At 54.8% G+C, this 13142-nt stretch overlaps 1 protein-coding gene across 9 annotated transcripts in view; it reads right to left on the reverse strand.

Annotated features, from left to right (window-relative positions):
• SYT7 (synaptotagmin 7) overlaps window positions 1–12933 on the reverse strand; it is a 167105-nt gene extending 154172 nt beyond the window's left edge. For 2 of the 9 annotated variants that reach the window (XM_024110634.3, XM_005289206.4), the window contains exon 1: window positions 12577–12933. In XM_024110634.3, the coding sequence (XP_023966402.1) occupies window positions 12577–12607 (31 nt within the window). In that variant the 5' untranslated portion in view covers window positions 12608–12933. The remainder of the gene's footprint in view (window positions 1–12576) is intronic. The other 7 variants (XM_005289207.5, XM_042858163.2, XM_005289208.5 and 4 more) reach the window with 7 other exon arrangements.
• Between the last annotated feature and the right edge of the window lie 209 nt (window positions 12934–13142).

The following is a 13142-nucleotide window of genomic DNA, read 5'->3' on the forward strand; positions in this document are numbered from 1 at the left end:
GATGCAGCAGAGATATACCCACCCCCCCTTCCCCACAAAACCCCACCCCCAGGAAGGCACAATCCACAACAGATCCAAGACAAGGTGGAGGAATCTCTTAAAGCAGGACGGTCACTGAGACTCCAAGAGGAGCAGGTCGGGAGGACAGTCAGGGCCTTTAAAAACCAACAGTAGCAGCTTCTAATCAATCCACCACTCTGAGCCAGCCCTTGTCAAGAGTTTGGAGTGGGAGTAATAGACTCATAATAGCTCACAACTAAGAGGCTGCAGCGGGCGCTGGGGGAGCCTCTCTGAGGGCCCTGATGAGAGGGAACTGCAGTCACCAGGGACACATGCTGCAGCTGAGAATCTGTCACCAGGTACATAAAGGCGCTTGCTACCTGGCTCCCCACCACCAAACCAACCCCCTCCAGAGGCGGGCGCACAGAGGAGGAGTGAGCAGTGGGGCCAGAAGGGGCAATGGTTAGAGGGAGAGCAGCAGGGTTTGGGGAAAGCCTGGATGTGAGGACAGAAGGAAAGGGAGGAGTCAAGGATTTTCCCGAGGGCGCAGGCTTGAGAGATGGGCAGGAGGGAGGAGTGGTCAGTGCTGATGAAGACATGGGAGAGTTTAGGGATGTGTGGAGAGAGAGAGAGAGATGTGGCCTAGGCAGGGAGTACAGGGCTGCAGAGATGGATCTGAGAGTGGTCTGTGAGGTGACAAGAGAGGATAGGGTGCAAGGTGAGTGGGAAAGAGTAGTGGATGAATGGCAGACTTCTGGGAAACAGTACCAAGAGGTAGGAGGAAGAGGATGCATCGATGGTAACACGGAAGAGAGGAACTAGAAAAAGACACAGTCAGGAAACCCATGGAGGAGAGGGTCCGGTTAGTGGTGTACAAGGCAGCAGGGAGCTGGAGGTGCTGAATATGACGGATAGACCCTTAGACTAGGCAAGGAGGTGGGCACTGGTGAGTTTCAGCTCAAAAGCATTTTATTCACCCTACACACTATTTATATGGGTGATCTTCAGGAGGGCAGGAGTTAGCCCCAGTAGCTTCCAGGCCCAAGAAATAACCAGGATAGAGGGAGGAACCAAGGAGTCGAATGCCCCCCGACCCAGGGCTATCTATCCGTCCCACCGTGAAGGGGATGTGGGTCAGATCTACCCCAGCACCAGCAATGGGACCACAGAAACCTGTTGGACTCGGGAGTCTCTAAGATCATGGAGAAATAGACTAGATGTGGTGCTGGTGTAGGTGTGGAACAGACCCTGCACTGGAATGGATGAGGGCAGGGCCGGCTCTAGCATTTTTGCCGTCCCAAGCATCTAAGAGTAGCACCAACAGCAGAGAACTGAGCTGCTGCGTTCCAGTTTTAAGGATAACTGCACCTATATTTTCCCCCTCCATCGTCCCTATATGAGGGAATACATGTAAAGGTTTCTGGCTCCCAGCCGTCACTTCTCATGGGCAGAGACCTACGTTGCACTCCCTTCTGACCAGGAGCGTTAAGGCTGCACAGTTCCCTGCCTACACTGTGATGTCCACAACAAGGCAGACGCCCAAGAGGCCAGCATCTGCCCTTTGCTCTCTCCGCGAGCTATGGCCAGTGTATTGCCAGCAGTTACAAGTGATCACACAGCTCTTTCTAAGCAAATTTATTCTGAAGGTAAAAGCATTACAGAGAAAGCACATACAACCCATAAAAGAACCGACACACATGCTAAAAAGCTTACCAGAGGGCATCCCCAGCTCCAACCCAGGGCTCTGGTATCGGTCAGTCCTTCAAACCCCACAGCTGGGTTTTTCCTGTGGTTACACATTTGGATCAGTCCGTAGATCAGGAACCAGAGCGAAGGCTCGAGTGAGTTCAAGCTTGTACTATTTATCCAAAAGTCCTTTCTTTGTCTGTTGGCCTCTGGAGAGTCCAATTTGAACCAGCATATGCGAGGCTCCCCAGGTGGTGGTGCCTCTCCAGAGGTGTTATAACCTCAGGGCTAGTCTGCACAGGGAGCTTACACTGCCATAGTGACGTCTCTCAGGAGCATGAAAAGTCCACACTCCTGAGAGCCGTGGCTATGCCAACCTCACCCCCAGGGTAGACAGCACTAGGTCGACAGGAGAATTCTTCCATCGACCTAGCTACCACCTCTTGGGGAGCTGGATCAGCTACGGGAGAACCCTGCAGCTAGTTCTTGGCCCAGGCCAGACACTCAAATAAACTTCACTCCTCAATTGCCCATCTCACTTGTGATGAATAGCTCACAATGACGCTGCATGAGGTTTTGAATCCCCAAGGACCCAACCAGAAGCAAATGGATCGACAGCAACATCCAAACGGATCTCAGGAACTCCTCAAAGGCAGGTGAGGCTCACCCACTGAACCATGAAAAGCACTGGCTTGCTCCACAACAGGCTTGGCAGAGGCTGACCAAAATCTCCCACAAGGGGAATCTCAGACCCTTGCATCACCTTGGCCAATGGGAAGCCAGGAGACCTACTAAAGGCATCCAAAGGGAGGGCCTGGTGCCATGTTCGAGGCTTTCTTCCCCTGCAAAGAGCCAGTCTAATGGGCATCTCCAAACCTGTCCCTGCTCATAGAATCGTAGGATTGGAAGGGATCTCTAGAGGTCATCTAGTCCAGTCCCCTATACTCATGGCAGGACTAAGTATTATCTAGACCATCCCAGACAGGTGTTTGTCCAACCTGATTTTAAAAATCTCCAATGATGGAGATTCCAACATCTCCCTAGGCAATTTATTCCAGTGCTTAACCACTCTGACAGTTAAGAAGTTTTTCCTAATGTCCAACCTAAACCTCCCTTGCTGCAATTTAACAAACACTCAAACTGAAGTTCCCAAGTTCCTCCGTTTATGACCTCATCAGGTCATTCCCAGGATTTTCCTGCCTGTGGTTTCACTCCCCAAGTCCCAGGTTCCTCCGCCAGAGCCTAATTGCTCCTAGACGCATCAGGTCACTCGCCTCTGGCCTCTCTTCGCATCCCCCTTTGCAGCTTCCTGCTACTCTTTATAGGGAATGAGGTGATCTTTCCTGAGGTGTGCCTTTTTAGTAACTAGGGCTGGCTTGGCCCAGGCCTTCAGACCTTAACGGGCAAGCCACCCCGTTACACCTCCCCACAGCTTCAGAGCTTGTCTATATCCTCGAGTAAAGATTCATCCATCCCTGAGCTGGTGCAGAGGCAGGGCGATTTCAGTCCCCCAACCTCAGCCGCCCCCGCTTTCTCTCCTCTTGCGAGATTGGCCACTTCCTTTTTAAACCTCATTAACTCCACACAAGGTGACCTCTCCCTCCCGCTCCTCCTGTCTCCCTCCTTCTTATCCTGCAGCATCAGTGGCCATCTCACCTGGGTGCCGGTCTGTCTGGCTTCCTGACGTCCCTAACGAGCCAATTGCACAGATGTCCCAGGAAAACAAGACAGATTGGATGGTGGGGGGGGGCGGGGGTGAACAAGAGACAGGGAGAGAGGTGCTCGGATACCATGGTGATGAGCGTGGTAGGAAGATGGATAGACAGGGGAAGAAGAAAGGTAGGAAGGGAAATACAGAAGGGATGGGGAGGGGGGAGCGAGTGAGAGACGTAAGGACGAGATCTAGGTGGGGAAAAGTGGATGAGACAGGAAGAGAGGAAAGAAGAGAAGACACGGGAGACTGGTGGAGAGATGGATAAGGAGGACTGGGCAATGGGGGTGAAAAGAGAGGAAGAACGGACTGATTAGAAGAGCTGAACATGGAGGACTGAGTTTGTATTACGGGAGATGTCAAGGAAGGAGTCAGTCAATACTCTCCCTGCCCCTTTCACCCCACTCCGCTGCTCTCAGCACATGGTCTCCTTTAGTCCCCAAGTCTGTTCAGCCCCTTGGAGGAGGTGGGGGGTGAAGGCTCCAGGAAGTCCATCTCTTCTCACTATCTAACAAATCCTGCCTCATCCACCTGCTGGGCACAGCAGGGCATTGCCACAGACAGAGAGCTCTGCAGCCCGCCCTTGAGCCCCACAGACTCAAGCCCACTCCATGGGCAGCAGCAGGGTGGGCTAGCAGGTGAACTGTGAAGCTGGATCCAGCAGAGAGAGTTCTCTGGCGGTAAAGATGGGGAGCAGAAATCAGGACTCCTGGGTTCTATCCCACTTCTGTCATGGAAGTGAATGCCAGACATGTGGGTTATAGCCTTAGCTGTGACACTTAATTGACTGTGATTCTGGAGGTCAGATTAGGGGATCATAATGGTCCCTTCTGGCCCTAAAATCTATGAAGCCAAGAGGGAACTGGGAAGGCTGGGTAGGGCAGGGACTAGCCCTATGAGGAGGTCAAGGGAGTGTTGGAGAGTCCCATTGTTTGGAAGTGAGGATCCCACCCCCAATGGCAGAAGGGGCTTCCATCCACCCCATAAGTATCCTGGCACCTGCCTTTAAATCCGCCCCCCAGGAACGGGTCATGCTGAGCCAACTGGTGGCTTTTCAAGCCACCCCACTCTATGCTTTCTCTAGTCTCTGCCTTTTGAACACAATCCCTTATTGCCAGCCCTGCTGTCTGCTCTTCGAAAGCCTTTCCCCTGCTGAATTCATCCATAATACATATTGTAGCCGGGCCCCTGGGGGCTTGGGGTGGCAGCGATATTATCTACATCTGTCTTCATTTCCTTCTCTCTCTCCCTGGCAGGCTGAAGGCTGCGAGATCAGGCCACGGAAATCAGCCCCAAGCTCCTTCCACACTCATCATTCCTGGCTGGGGAGGGGGCACTCTCCTCCCACCCTGCCCCATCTTTCATTGGAAACAAAACTGGGGCTGGCCTGTGCAGTTTCTGGGCCTGGCCAGAGCATATTCCTATCTGAGGATCCCTCGCCTCCAACTCCACTTCCTGCAGCTGCAGCCAAGGCAGGTTTAATTTTAGTAACCTTATCTCACCTGTCACCACTGGGTGTGTGTCTCTCTCTCCCCACCCCTCCTTTGGCATGGGAGCTATTCTGGGAGGCACCAGCACCTGAGAGCAGGAGAGGAGAAATTTTACAGCTAGTAGGCGGGAAAGGGAGGGATGAAGAGAGAGAAAAGCCAGCAGGAGGAGGAGGGAGGGAGCTCGTAATGCAACAGTTTCACACAGTGGCCTTTCAGCCCAGCAGATCCGAGTTCAAATGTGACCTTGGGTCTTGATTTAATTTGCCTGAAAACCACTGCTGCAGGAGCTGGCAACAGTTGGTATGGTCTCTGCTTTGGAGGGGGCCAGGGGTGGCATGAAGAGGGAACTGCAGGGCAGGATGGAGGGGCATTGGCAGAGCAGGAGGCCCAGAACTGGACTAGCAGGATGGTGCTGCAGGGCAAGATGGAGGGGCATTGGCAGGACAGGAGGCCCAGAACTGAACTAGCAGGGTGGTGCTGCAGGGCAGGATGGAGGGGCATTGGCTGAGCCCGGGGCTTGAACAGCAGAGGGATAACACAGGGCAGGATTGAGGGGATTGGCTAACCGATGCAGGGACCTCAGGAGCAGAAGAGCAGAGGATGCTGTAGGGCTGGATTTTGGGGCTTTGGCAGAGGCACATGCAGGTAAATGTATCAGCAGCGCCAGACCTGACATAACAGAGGATGCCCTAGATCAAGAGAACTGAAGTGAAAGCTGGGGCAGAAATAGCAGGATGGTGCTGTGGGGCAGGATGGAGGGGCACTAGCACAGCCAGAGAGGCAAACCTGGAGTAGCGGGGAGTCAGACGCAAGTCTGCAGAGCTGCACAGGGAGGCTCAAGGGAAGCAAAGGTGGCTTGTTCATGGAAATGGCTCTTTGGCCTCTCCGGCCACCCAGCCCAAGGAGGGGATGGAGAGCGCTGTGCAGAATGGCTGGTAGCCTGGTTGAGCTCCTCGCTCTGTGTCTGCTTCTCCGCTGGTGATTTTCCCCGGTACATACTCCCCCGCTCCCCTCCCGGCTGTTCTGCTCATGTAAGTTCAGGGCCATTGTGCTGTCTGTACCAGGGCCCCAGGCTACAATCTTTTTGATGTTATTTCATCTTATTTTTAACCAACCCATCTTTTGTCTCCGCACCACAAGCCCTCGGGAGTCACCTTCCCTTCCACTCCCCTGCTCTGCCATCCCGACACCTGCCGCTCAAACAGGCAGACCTTTTTATCCCAGATCCAGGAGCTCCCCCCTCCCCTGAGAAAACAGCAGGCGCTTGGTTATTTATTCACCAAGTCGTGAGGGGCCATCACTCAGGCTGCTCGGCTCTGTCAGTGCAGCTGGTGATCAGAGGAGCAGAGGCACCAAAGGAGCAGTGGAAAGGGCTGCCCCAGGGACATAGGAGGCGCTGTCATGTGGGGTGCTGATCCCCTGCCCCCCAGGCCTTCCTCACACAGTGACGGGGGACAGCCGCTATTAAATTGCCCCCGCACCTGCCCTCCCAGAAGTGCTGGGGGCATCAGAAATTCTCATGCTGCCAGACAGGGGTGGGCAGTCTCACTCCACAGGCTGAGATGGAAAGAGACAGAGCCTCATTACATGGGGACAGAAGAGATGGGAGGGGAGGACATGGATGGTGGGGGGCAGAAATCTCACTCAGAGGGTCGTGTGGGAGAAATTTTGCTTGACATTAAGGCTGATCCGCTTTTTCCAAGAGATCAAGCCCTCAGATGTGCTATAGGAAGTGTAACTCCCCTGGGAAGCTGGATATCATGTGTGGCATCACCCATTCCCCAAACCTCACAAAACCATGACCACCTCCCTGCTCCCTCCTCGCAATCCCTTGCCACAATCAGTCGGAGCAAGAGCCTTCTCTGCCACTCTTGGCCTCTGGAAAAGCTCTTTAGAAACCACCTCAGTTTGTTCTTGCTTTGAATTATACCTGTAATGTCTCTTTTCACCCTAGACTATTTCCCTTAATAATGGCTCCCAACTCCTCCCATTGTTTAACTGGACTGTGGATTGTTTACAGTTAGATAATTAATACCACCACCTTGGGCTATAAAGCACCTTTCCTCCAAAAGTCCCAAAGTATTTTACAAGTCATAATGAATTACATTTCACAAATCTCTCAAGGCTTCCTGTACCACTGAAATGCAGCCACCTCTGGAGAGAGGTGCAACTGCTGTTTAACAGCACACAGCAACATTACACAAATTTGCACCAGGAAATGAAGGGTGATACTCTTTCCAATTGAAAGTGGAACAGGAATTTATTTTTGCAAGATGTAAGCACCTGCGGGGAAGTTTGACCAGGATATAGGGGTCCTGTCAGGGGATCTTTAATGACCACAGGTGATCAGCACCTTGGTTTTATCATACTTCAGCCTACGGCAAAGTGCCCCCTAGCACCAGGCTGGGGCATTGGAACAAGTACAGACAGAGGGGACGTGGCATCTACTGAGTCACCAACAGTATTTCCTGCAGCACCTCTATGTTTCCTGGACATCTTCCGTACAAGTACTCACACCCAGTGTCCAGGGAGGTGCCCATCCACATACCAATCCAGTAGTCTCACCTTGCGTAATGCGTGAATTCTAACAAGATCTGAGGCCACGGTTCTGTGCAGGCATTGGTATTTATTTCTCTGCTGCTGCTCCTGTTTTTGCTGTTGTAGCTATTGTCCCTGTCTCAGGACACACTCCTCCAAAGACTGCTCCTTGTGATTGCTTTCAGACTAGAGATTTCAGCACAGGAACTAAACCAGGTCCCGCACCAACCCATTGCCGCTCATGCTGGTCTCCCCACACAGCAAGGCCCATCTTGCCAATCCGTGCAGAGCTAGGTTTCTTGGCGCTCTGGCTGAACTTGCGTCTGAGGAAGCCACACCTTCCGTCATAGCTTCTGTATCTGGCTGGCCTGCTTCCAGGCCACACAATGGAGAGAGACATCATACAGAGCTGGATCCTGCAAGGGGCTGTGCGCCCTCAACTCCCACAGACTTCAGTGGAATCTCAGTGGAAGCTGAGCGTGCTTGGCACCCCCAGGAGTTGCTCCTAGCAGGATCAAGCCCACTCAAAATAACCCATATTTGTCCAGGGCCTGAGAGGGGAAATCTGTGCTGCCTTATCATTGCCCCTACCTGGCTCCCTCTCCCTCCCCCTGTTTTAAGGCAGACATTCAATTCCATTCCATGTGGCATCTTTACATCCCAGAAATCTACCCTTCCGCGCAAGAGCCCAAGGACCAAGGTGGGGCTGTCTCTATGACAAGGAGAGGCAGGTACGGGTGAGCACATTGGGATGACCTGGGGCTCAGGCAGAGTCATTAGGCCAGCAGTGGGGCATGGGACAGTCATCCATAAATCATGGGGGAAACCGGGGTCAGGGCAGGATCATTAGTGCAGTGGAAGGCAGTGGGATAGGATCATGGTGACAGCGGGTCTCAGGGTGGGGTTGAGGCGGGCACAGGGGGCTTTGCCCGTTCGGAATGTTGGGAGGAGGGGCTCACAGCAGGGGTGCGCTGGGACTAGGGGGCACTAGTGCATGGACACCCAAATGCCACAGGGTAGGGGAGGGAGCCTCATTAGTGCAGCTAGGGGGCGTTGGACTAGGGTCACACACTTTTTGTGGTGCAGGGAGGAGCCTAGGGAGCATTAATGTGGTGAGGGCAGCTCACCGCAGGGGCTGGGAGAGAGTTGCCCACACAGAAAGGTAGATGCCAAACCTAGAGCTGTTCAGGCTGAAGCTGCCTAGTCTGGGGGCAAGCAGTGGGATTCCTCAGTGGGGCAGAGGCAGATGGAGTGATAGATTCAGGGGCTCAATCTCCTGGTAAGGGGCCAGGACAGAACAGGGGGCTGCAGTAATGAAGTGGCCCACAGCAAGAACTACTCACACACATTGCTGGGCTCAACTTTAATTATCAGCTCAGGAGAAAAACATGGGCCCCATTGTGCATAGTGCAATGGAGACCTCTGCTCAGTATGCAGGAGTGGAAAAAGCAAACAGCACACTATGGGCCACAAGGAAGGTGATGGAGAGTTACATGGAGACTATTATAACGCCAGCGTGTAAAACAATGGAATATGGAATCCTCATATGGAATCCTGTGTGCCATGCTAGGGACCCTGTCTCCAAAGGGATCGAGCAGAAACATAGGGATTCAGAGACAGGACTGATTAGACACGTAGGAAACTTCCATATGAAGAGAGATTGCAAAGACTGGGACTGTTTAGTTTGGAGAGGAACTGAAGAAGAAGGGGAATGATCAAGGTATAGAAAATACCGACTGGCACAGAGGAGGTAGATCAGGTATTCCCATTTACCCTTGCACAGGATGAGAACTGGGGGCCAGCCAATGAAACGGAAGGGCAGCAAATTTTAAAATGGTAAACAGAAATGTTGTTTCACATGACTCATGATTAACCAGTGGAACTCCTTGCCACACTGTATCATTATGGTCAGTGATTAGCATGATTCACAAAAGGATTGCATGTTTGCACAGCTAATGAGAACATTAGGTAGGGTTATAAAAACAATATCAGAAGTTTGGAAGGGATATAAACTCTCCTGCTTAGGACAAAGTCAGACTAACTGAGGGTTTTAGGAAGGATGGTCCAGAGGTTAGGGCACTAGCCAGGCTTCTGGAGACCTGGGTTCAACTGCCTGCTCTGACACAGACTTCCTGTGTGACCCTGGGCAAGTCACTTGCTCTCCGTGCCTCAGCGCCACATCTATCTCCCGGGGTGGTGGGAGCACAAATACATTAAAGACTATGAGGTGCTCAGATAGTATGGAGGTGGGGGTCAAGTAAGTATCTAAGGCAGCTGGGATGACAATTTGGAGATCAGGTTATTCCATAATTGCTCACTTCAGGTATCATCTGGTACTAGTCGTGGTCACGTACAGCAGGGGTTCTCAATCACTTTCCTTCTGAGCCCCCCCCACCCTCACCCTCACCCTCCAACATGCTATAAAAACTCCACAGCCCACCTGTACCACAACAACTGTTTTCTCCATACAAATGCCAGGGCTGGCATTAAGGGGTAGGAAGCAGGGCAATTGCCTGGGGCCCCACGGAACTAAGTTGCTCAGGTTTCGGCTTTATCCGTGGGTGCTGGAGCTCAGGGCCCCAGGCTGCAATCCTGCATGGTGGGGCTTCATCTTTCTGCCCTGGGTCCTAGACAATCTAATGCCAGCCCTGCTTGATGGACACCCTGAAACCTGCTCACGGTCACCCAGGGGGCCCCGACCGCTGGTTGAGTCCTACGGACATACAGAATACTGGGCTAGATGGACCCATGTTCTGGGTCTGCCAGCTCCTACAGGTCCAATTAGCTGAGGCCTGAGCATCTCCTTCAAATAGAATCAGGATTACTTGGAAAATCTGACTACATTCCGAAGAATCCCCTGAAGACAAATCCACCCCACAACTCCACCCATCTCTTGGATCTCCCCAAATCTCAAGAAAACAGCCTGTCCTCATGCCCCTGGAAGCCCATCATTACTAGCAACCAAACCCTGCAGATAACACCAGGCCCCAGCCAGCCACACTGCATTCGACAACACCCCTTCCCTCTTCTTTTGCATTGGCAACAGACCCTTCTGCCGAGAGCCATAAGTCCTAGCCCCCAACACCAGCATGTCCCAGATTCCTGGGTAGTGGGCCAACTGCTCCCTGTGAGCATGAGATCAGCAAAGAGCACCAGCCAACGTGCCTCCTAAAATCCCTGTCCTCAGAGGGCAAGACTGAGACTGGTATGGAGCAGGTGAGGCCAGGAAGCTGTGCCTGAGCAGGACCCCAGAGCCAGCCAGATGGAGAGGCTCTCCTCCCCCTCACTCTGGGCTGACTGCTCTCAAACTGGCTTAGTGACTCGGGAATGTTTTGCTTGTGTTGTGTTTATTTCTTCCAGGAATAGCAGGTGCCACTGCTCAGGCAGCTCTGCAGGGTGGTGACTCATTTGAAATGAGTGGCGGTGACTTTCTCCCCCAAACTACTGTAACTCCTGCCTGGGAAACTCCAGAAAGCCCACAACCCAGGGAAGGAGAGGAAAGGAATGGAGAAAGGAGAAGTAGGCGGCTCCGTGGGTGGAAGAGAGGGAAAAGCGGAATAAGGAGAGGAAAAGAAAAGGGATATGGGGAAAGAGAGGAACAGGAGCAGAGATCTGATAGAGTAAATTGTGAGCCGAGAACAGGAAGGAGGTAATGGGAGCAGAATGTCAAAGAGAGGAAAGAAATGGAAAGGCAGAATGGGGCAGAGAAGATGGGAGCGAAAAGGGGATGGAGATGGGACAGAGGAGGGAAGGAGAGATGGGGCAGAGAAGCAAAGGGAATGGGAAAGCAATGGGGCAAAGAGGGGAAGGAGAGATGGGGCAGAGTGGGAAGGAGATGGGGCAGAGTGGAAACGGGAAAAAGAGAGAGGGTCAGAAAGGGAACCGGAAGGAGAGATGGGGGCAGAGAGGGAAGGAGAGATGGGGGCAGAGAGGGAACAGGAAGAAGGAGTAGGACGAAGGAGAGCTATCATGGGGCAGAGAGGGAAGGAGGAGGAAGAATGGGGGCAGAGGAGGAAGGAGAGATGGGGCAGAGGGGGAACGGGAAAGAGGCAGAATAAGGGCAGAGAGGGAACAGGAAGGAGGAGGAAGGAGAGATGGGGCAGAGGGGGAATGGGAAGGAGGAATGGAGCAGAGAGGAAGGAGAGATGGGCCAGAGGGGGAATGGGAAGGAGGGGGAGGAATAGGAGCAGAGGCAGAAGGAGAGATGGGGCAGAGGGGGAATGAGGAGGAAGGAGAGATGGGGCATAGGGGGTATGGGAAAGAGGTGGAATAAAGGCAGAGAGGGAACGGGAAGGAGGAATAGGGGCAGAGGAAGAAAAAGAGATGGGGCAGAGAGGAAAGGGGAAGGAGGAGGAGGAGGGATGGGAGCAGAGGCGGAAGAAGGGATGGGAGCAGAGGGGGAATGGGGGCAGAGGAGAAAGGAAAGATGGGGCAGAGGGGGTACGGGAAAAAGGCGGCATGGGGCAGAGAGGCAACGGGAAGGAGGAATAGGGGGCAGAGGCAGAAGGAGAGATGGGGCAGAGGGGGGACAGGGAGGACCCGGAGGAATGGGAGCAGAGGCGGAAGGAGAGATGGGACAGAGGAGGAACGGGAAGGAGGCAGAATAGGGGCAGAGAGGAGATGAAATGAAGCAAGCGAAGAAGAGAATGCATGAGAGAGGGGCGGCTGGAGCCGCATTCTGTGGCCGTGCCCTGCTCCCGCTCCCCATTTCGGGGCACAGAGAAGTTCCACTAAGCAGCCGAGCCCTGCGCTCCCAAGCCGGCAGGCTCCCGCAGCCTCGCCGTCCCCACGCACCCAGTCCCGGAAGGGCAGCACCAGCAGCGTCCAGCCGGCAGCACCTGGGCGAGCGCAGCAGGTGCGCGTCAAGCGCGGCCGAGGGGGGGGGGGGGAGTAGCTGCCTGCCAAAGGGCTACCCCGAGGGAAAATGGGGGGCATCCCCCGGCCAAGCCCAGCCTGGAGAGAGGGGGACGCAGCCGCCGCCCCCCCTTCGGGCGGCAGGAGCAGCAGGGGTCGAACAGGGGGTCGCGCCGCTGCCCCGGTGCTCGGCGCTGTACAACGCCCAGGGGCGCAAGCAGAGCGCTGGCGGGCCCCGGAGAAGCCCGATGGCCGCGGCAGACCCAGTCGCGCAGGGTGGGCCGGGCTGGCTCCTACCTTTGCCGGCAGCCTCCGGGTCTACGTACATGGTCCCTTCCTGGTAGCCGCGGGCTCCTCCCGGGCAAGACAGTCCCCAGACAGCGGCGCGGGCTGCGGGCTTTGTACGGTCCACACGGGCGGGCTCGGGGCAGCTGGGGGGCAGCGAGCATCAGCCGCAGGCAGCGGGGAGCCGGGCGGGCAGCCGAGCCCCGGAGCGGCCGGGAGCCGGCATGTGGGGGGAGCCTGGCTGGCGGCGGCGGCGGCTGCTGCTACGAGGGTCTCCGCGGAGTGACTCACGTCCACACTGGGGCATGCCAGGCTCCGGCGCGCTCCCCACACCCCGCCGCGCGCGCCTGTGTGTGTGCGCCGCCCGGCCCGCTGCTGCTCGCTGCTGGCGTTGGAAGGGATTGCAGTCGCCTGCCGGAGCCGGACGTGGATGGGCCGATGCCCGCCCAAACGGACCGCACCTGTGTGAACCGGGCACGAGCCCTTCTCCCGGGCAGGGCCGTCTCGAGGCACCAGCTTGGCAAGCAGGTGCTTGGGGCGGCCACTCCGGAGAGGGGCAGCAGGTCCAACTATTCCGC

This window comes from Chrysemys picta, chromosome 4, assembly GCF_011386835.1.
Source record: "Chrysemys picta bellii isolate R12L10 chromosome 4, ASM1138683v2, whole genome shotgun sequence".
Lineage (NCBI taxonomy): Eukaryota > Metazoa > Chordata > Testudines > Emydidae > Chrysemys > Chrysemys picta.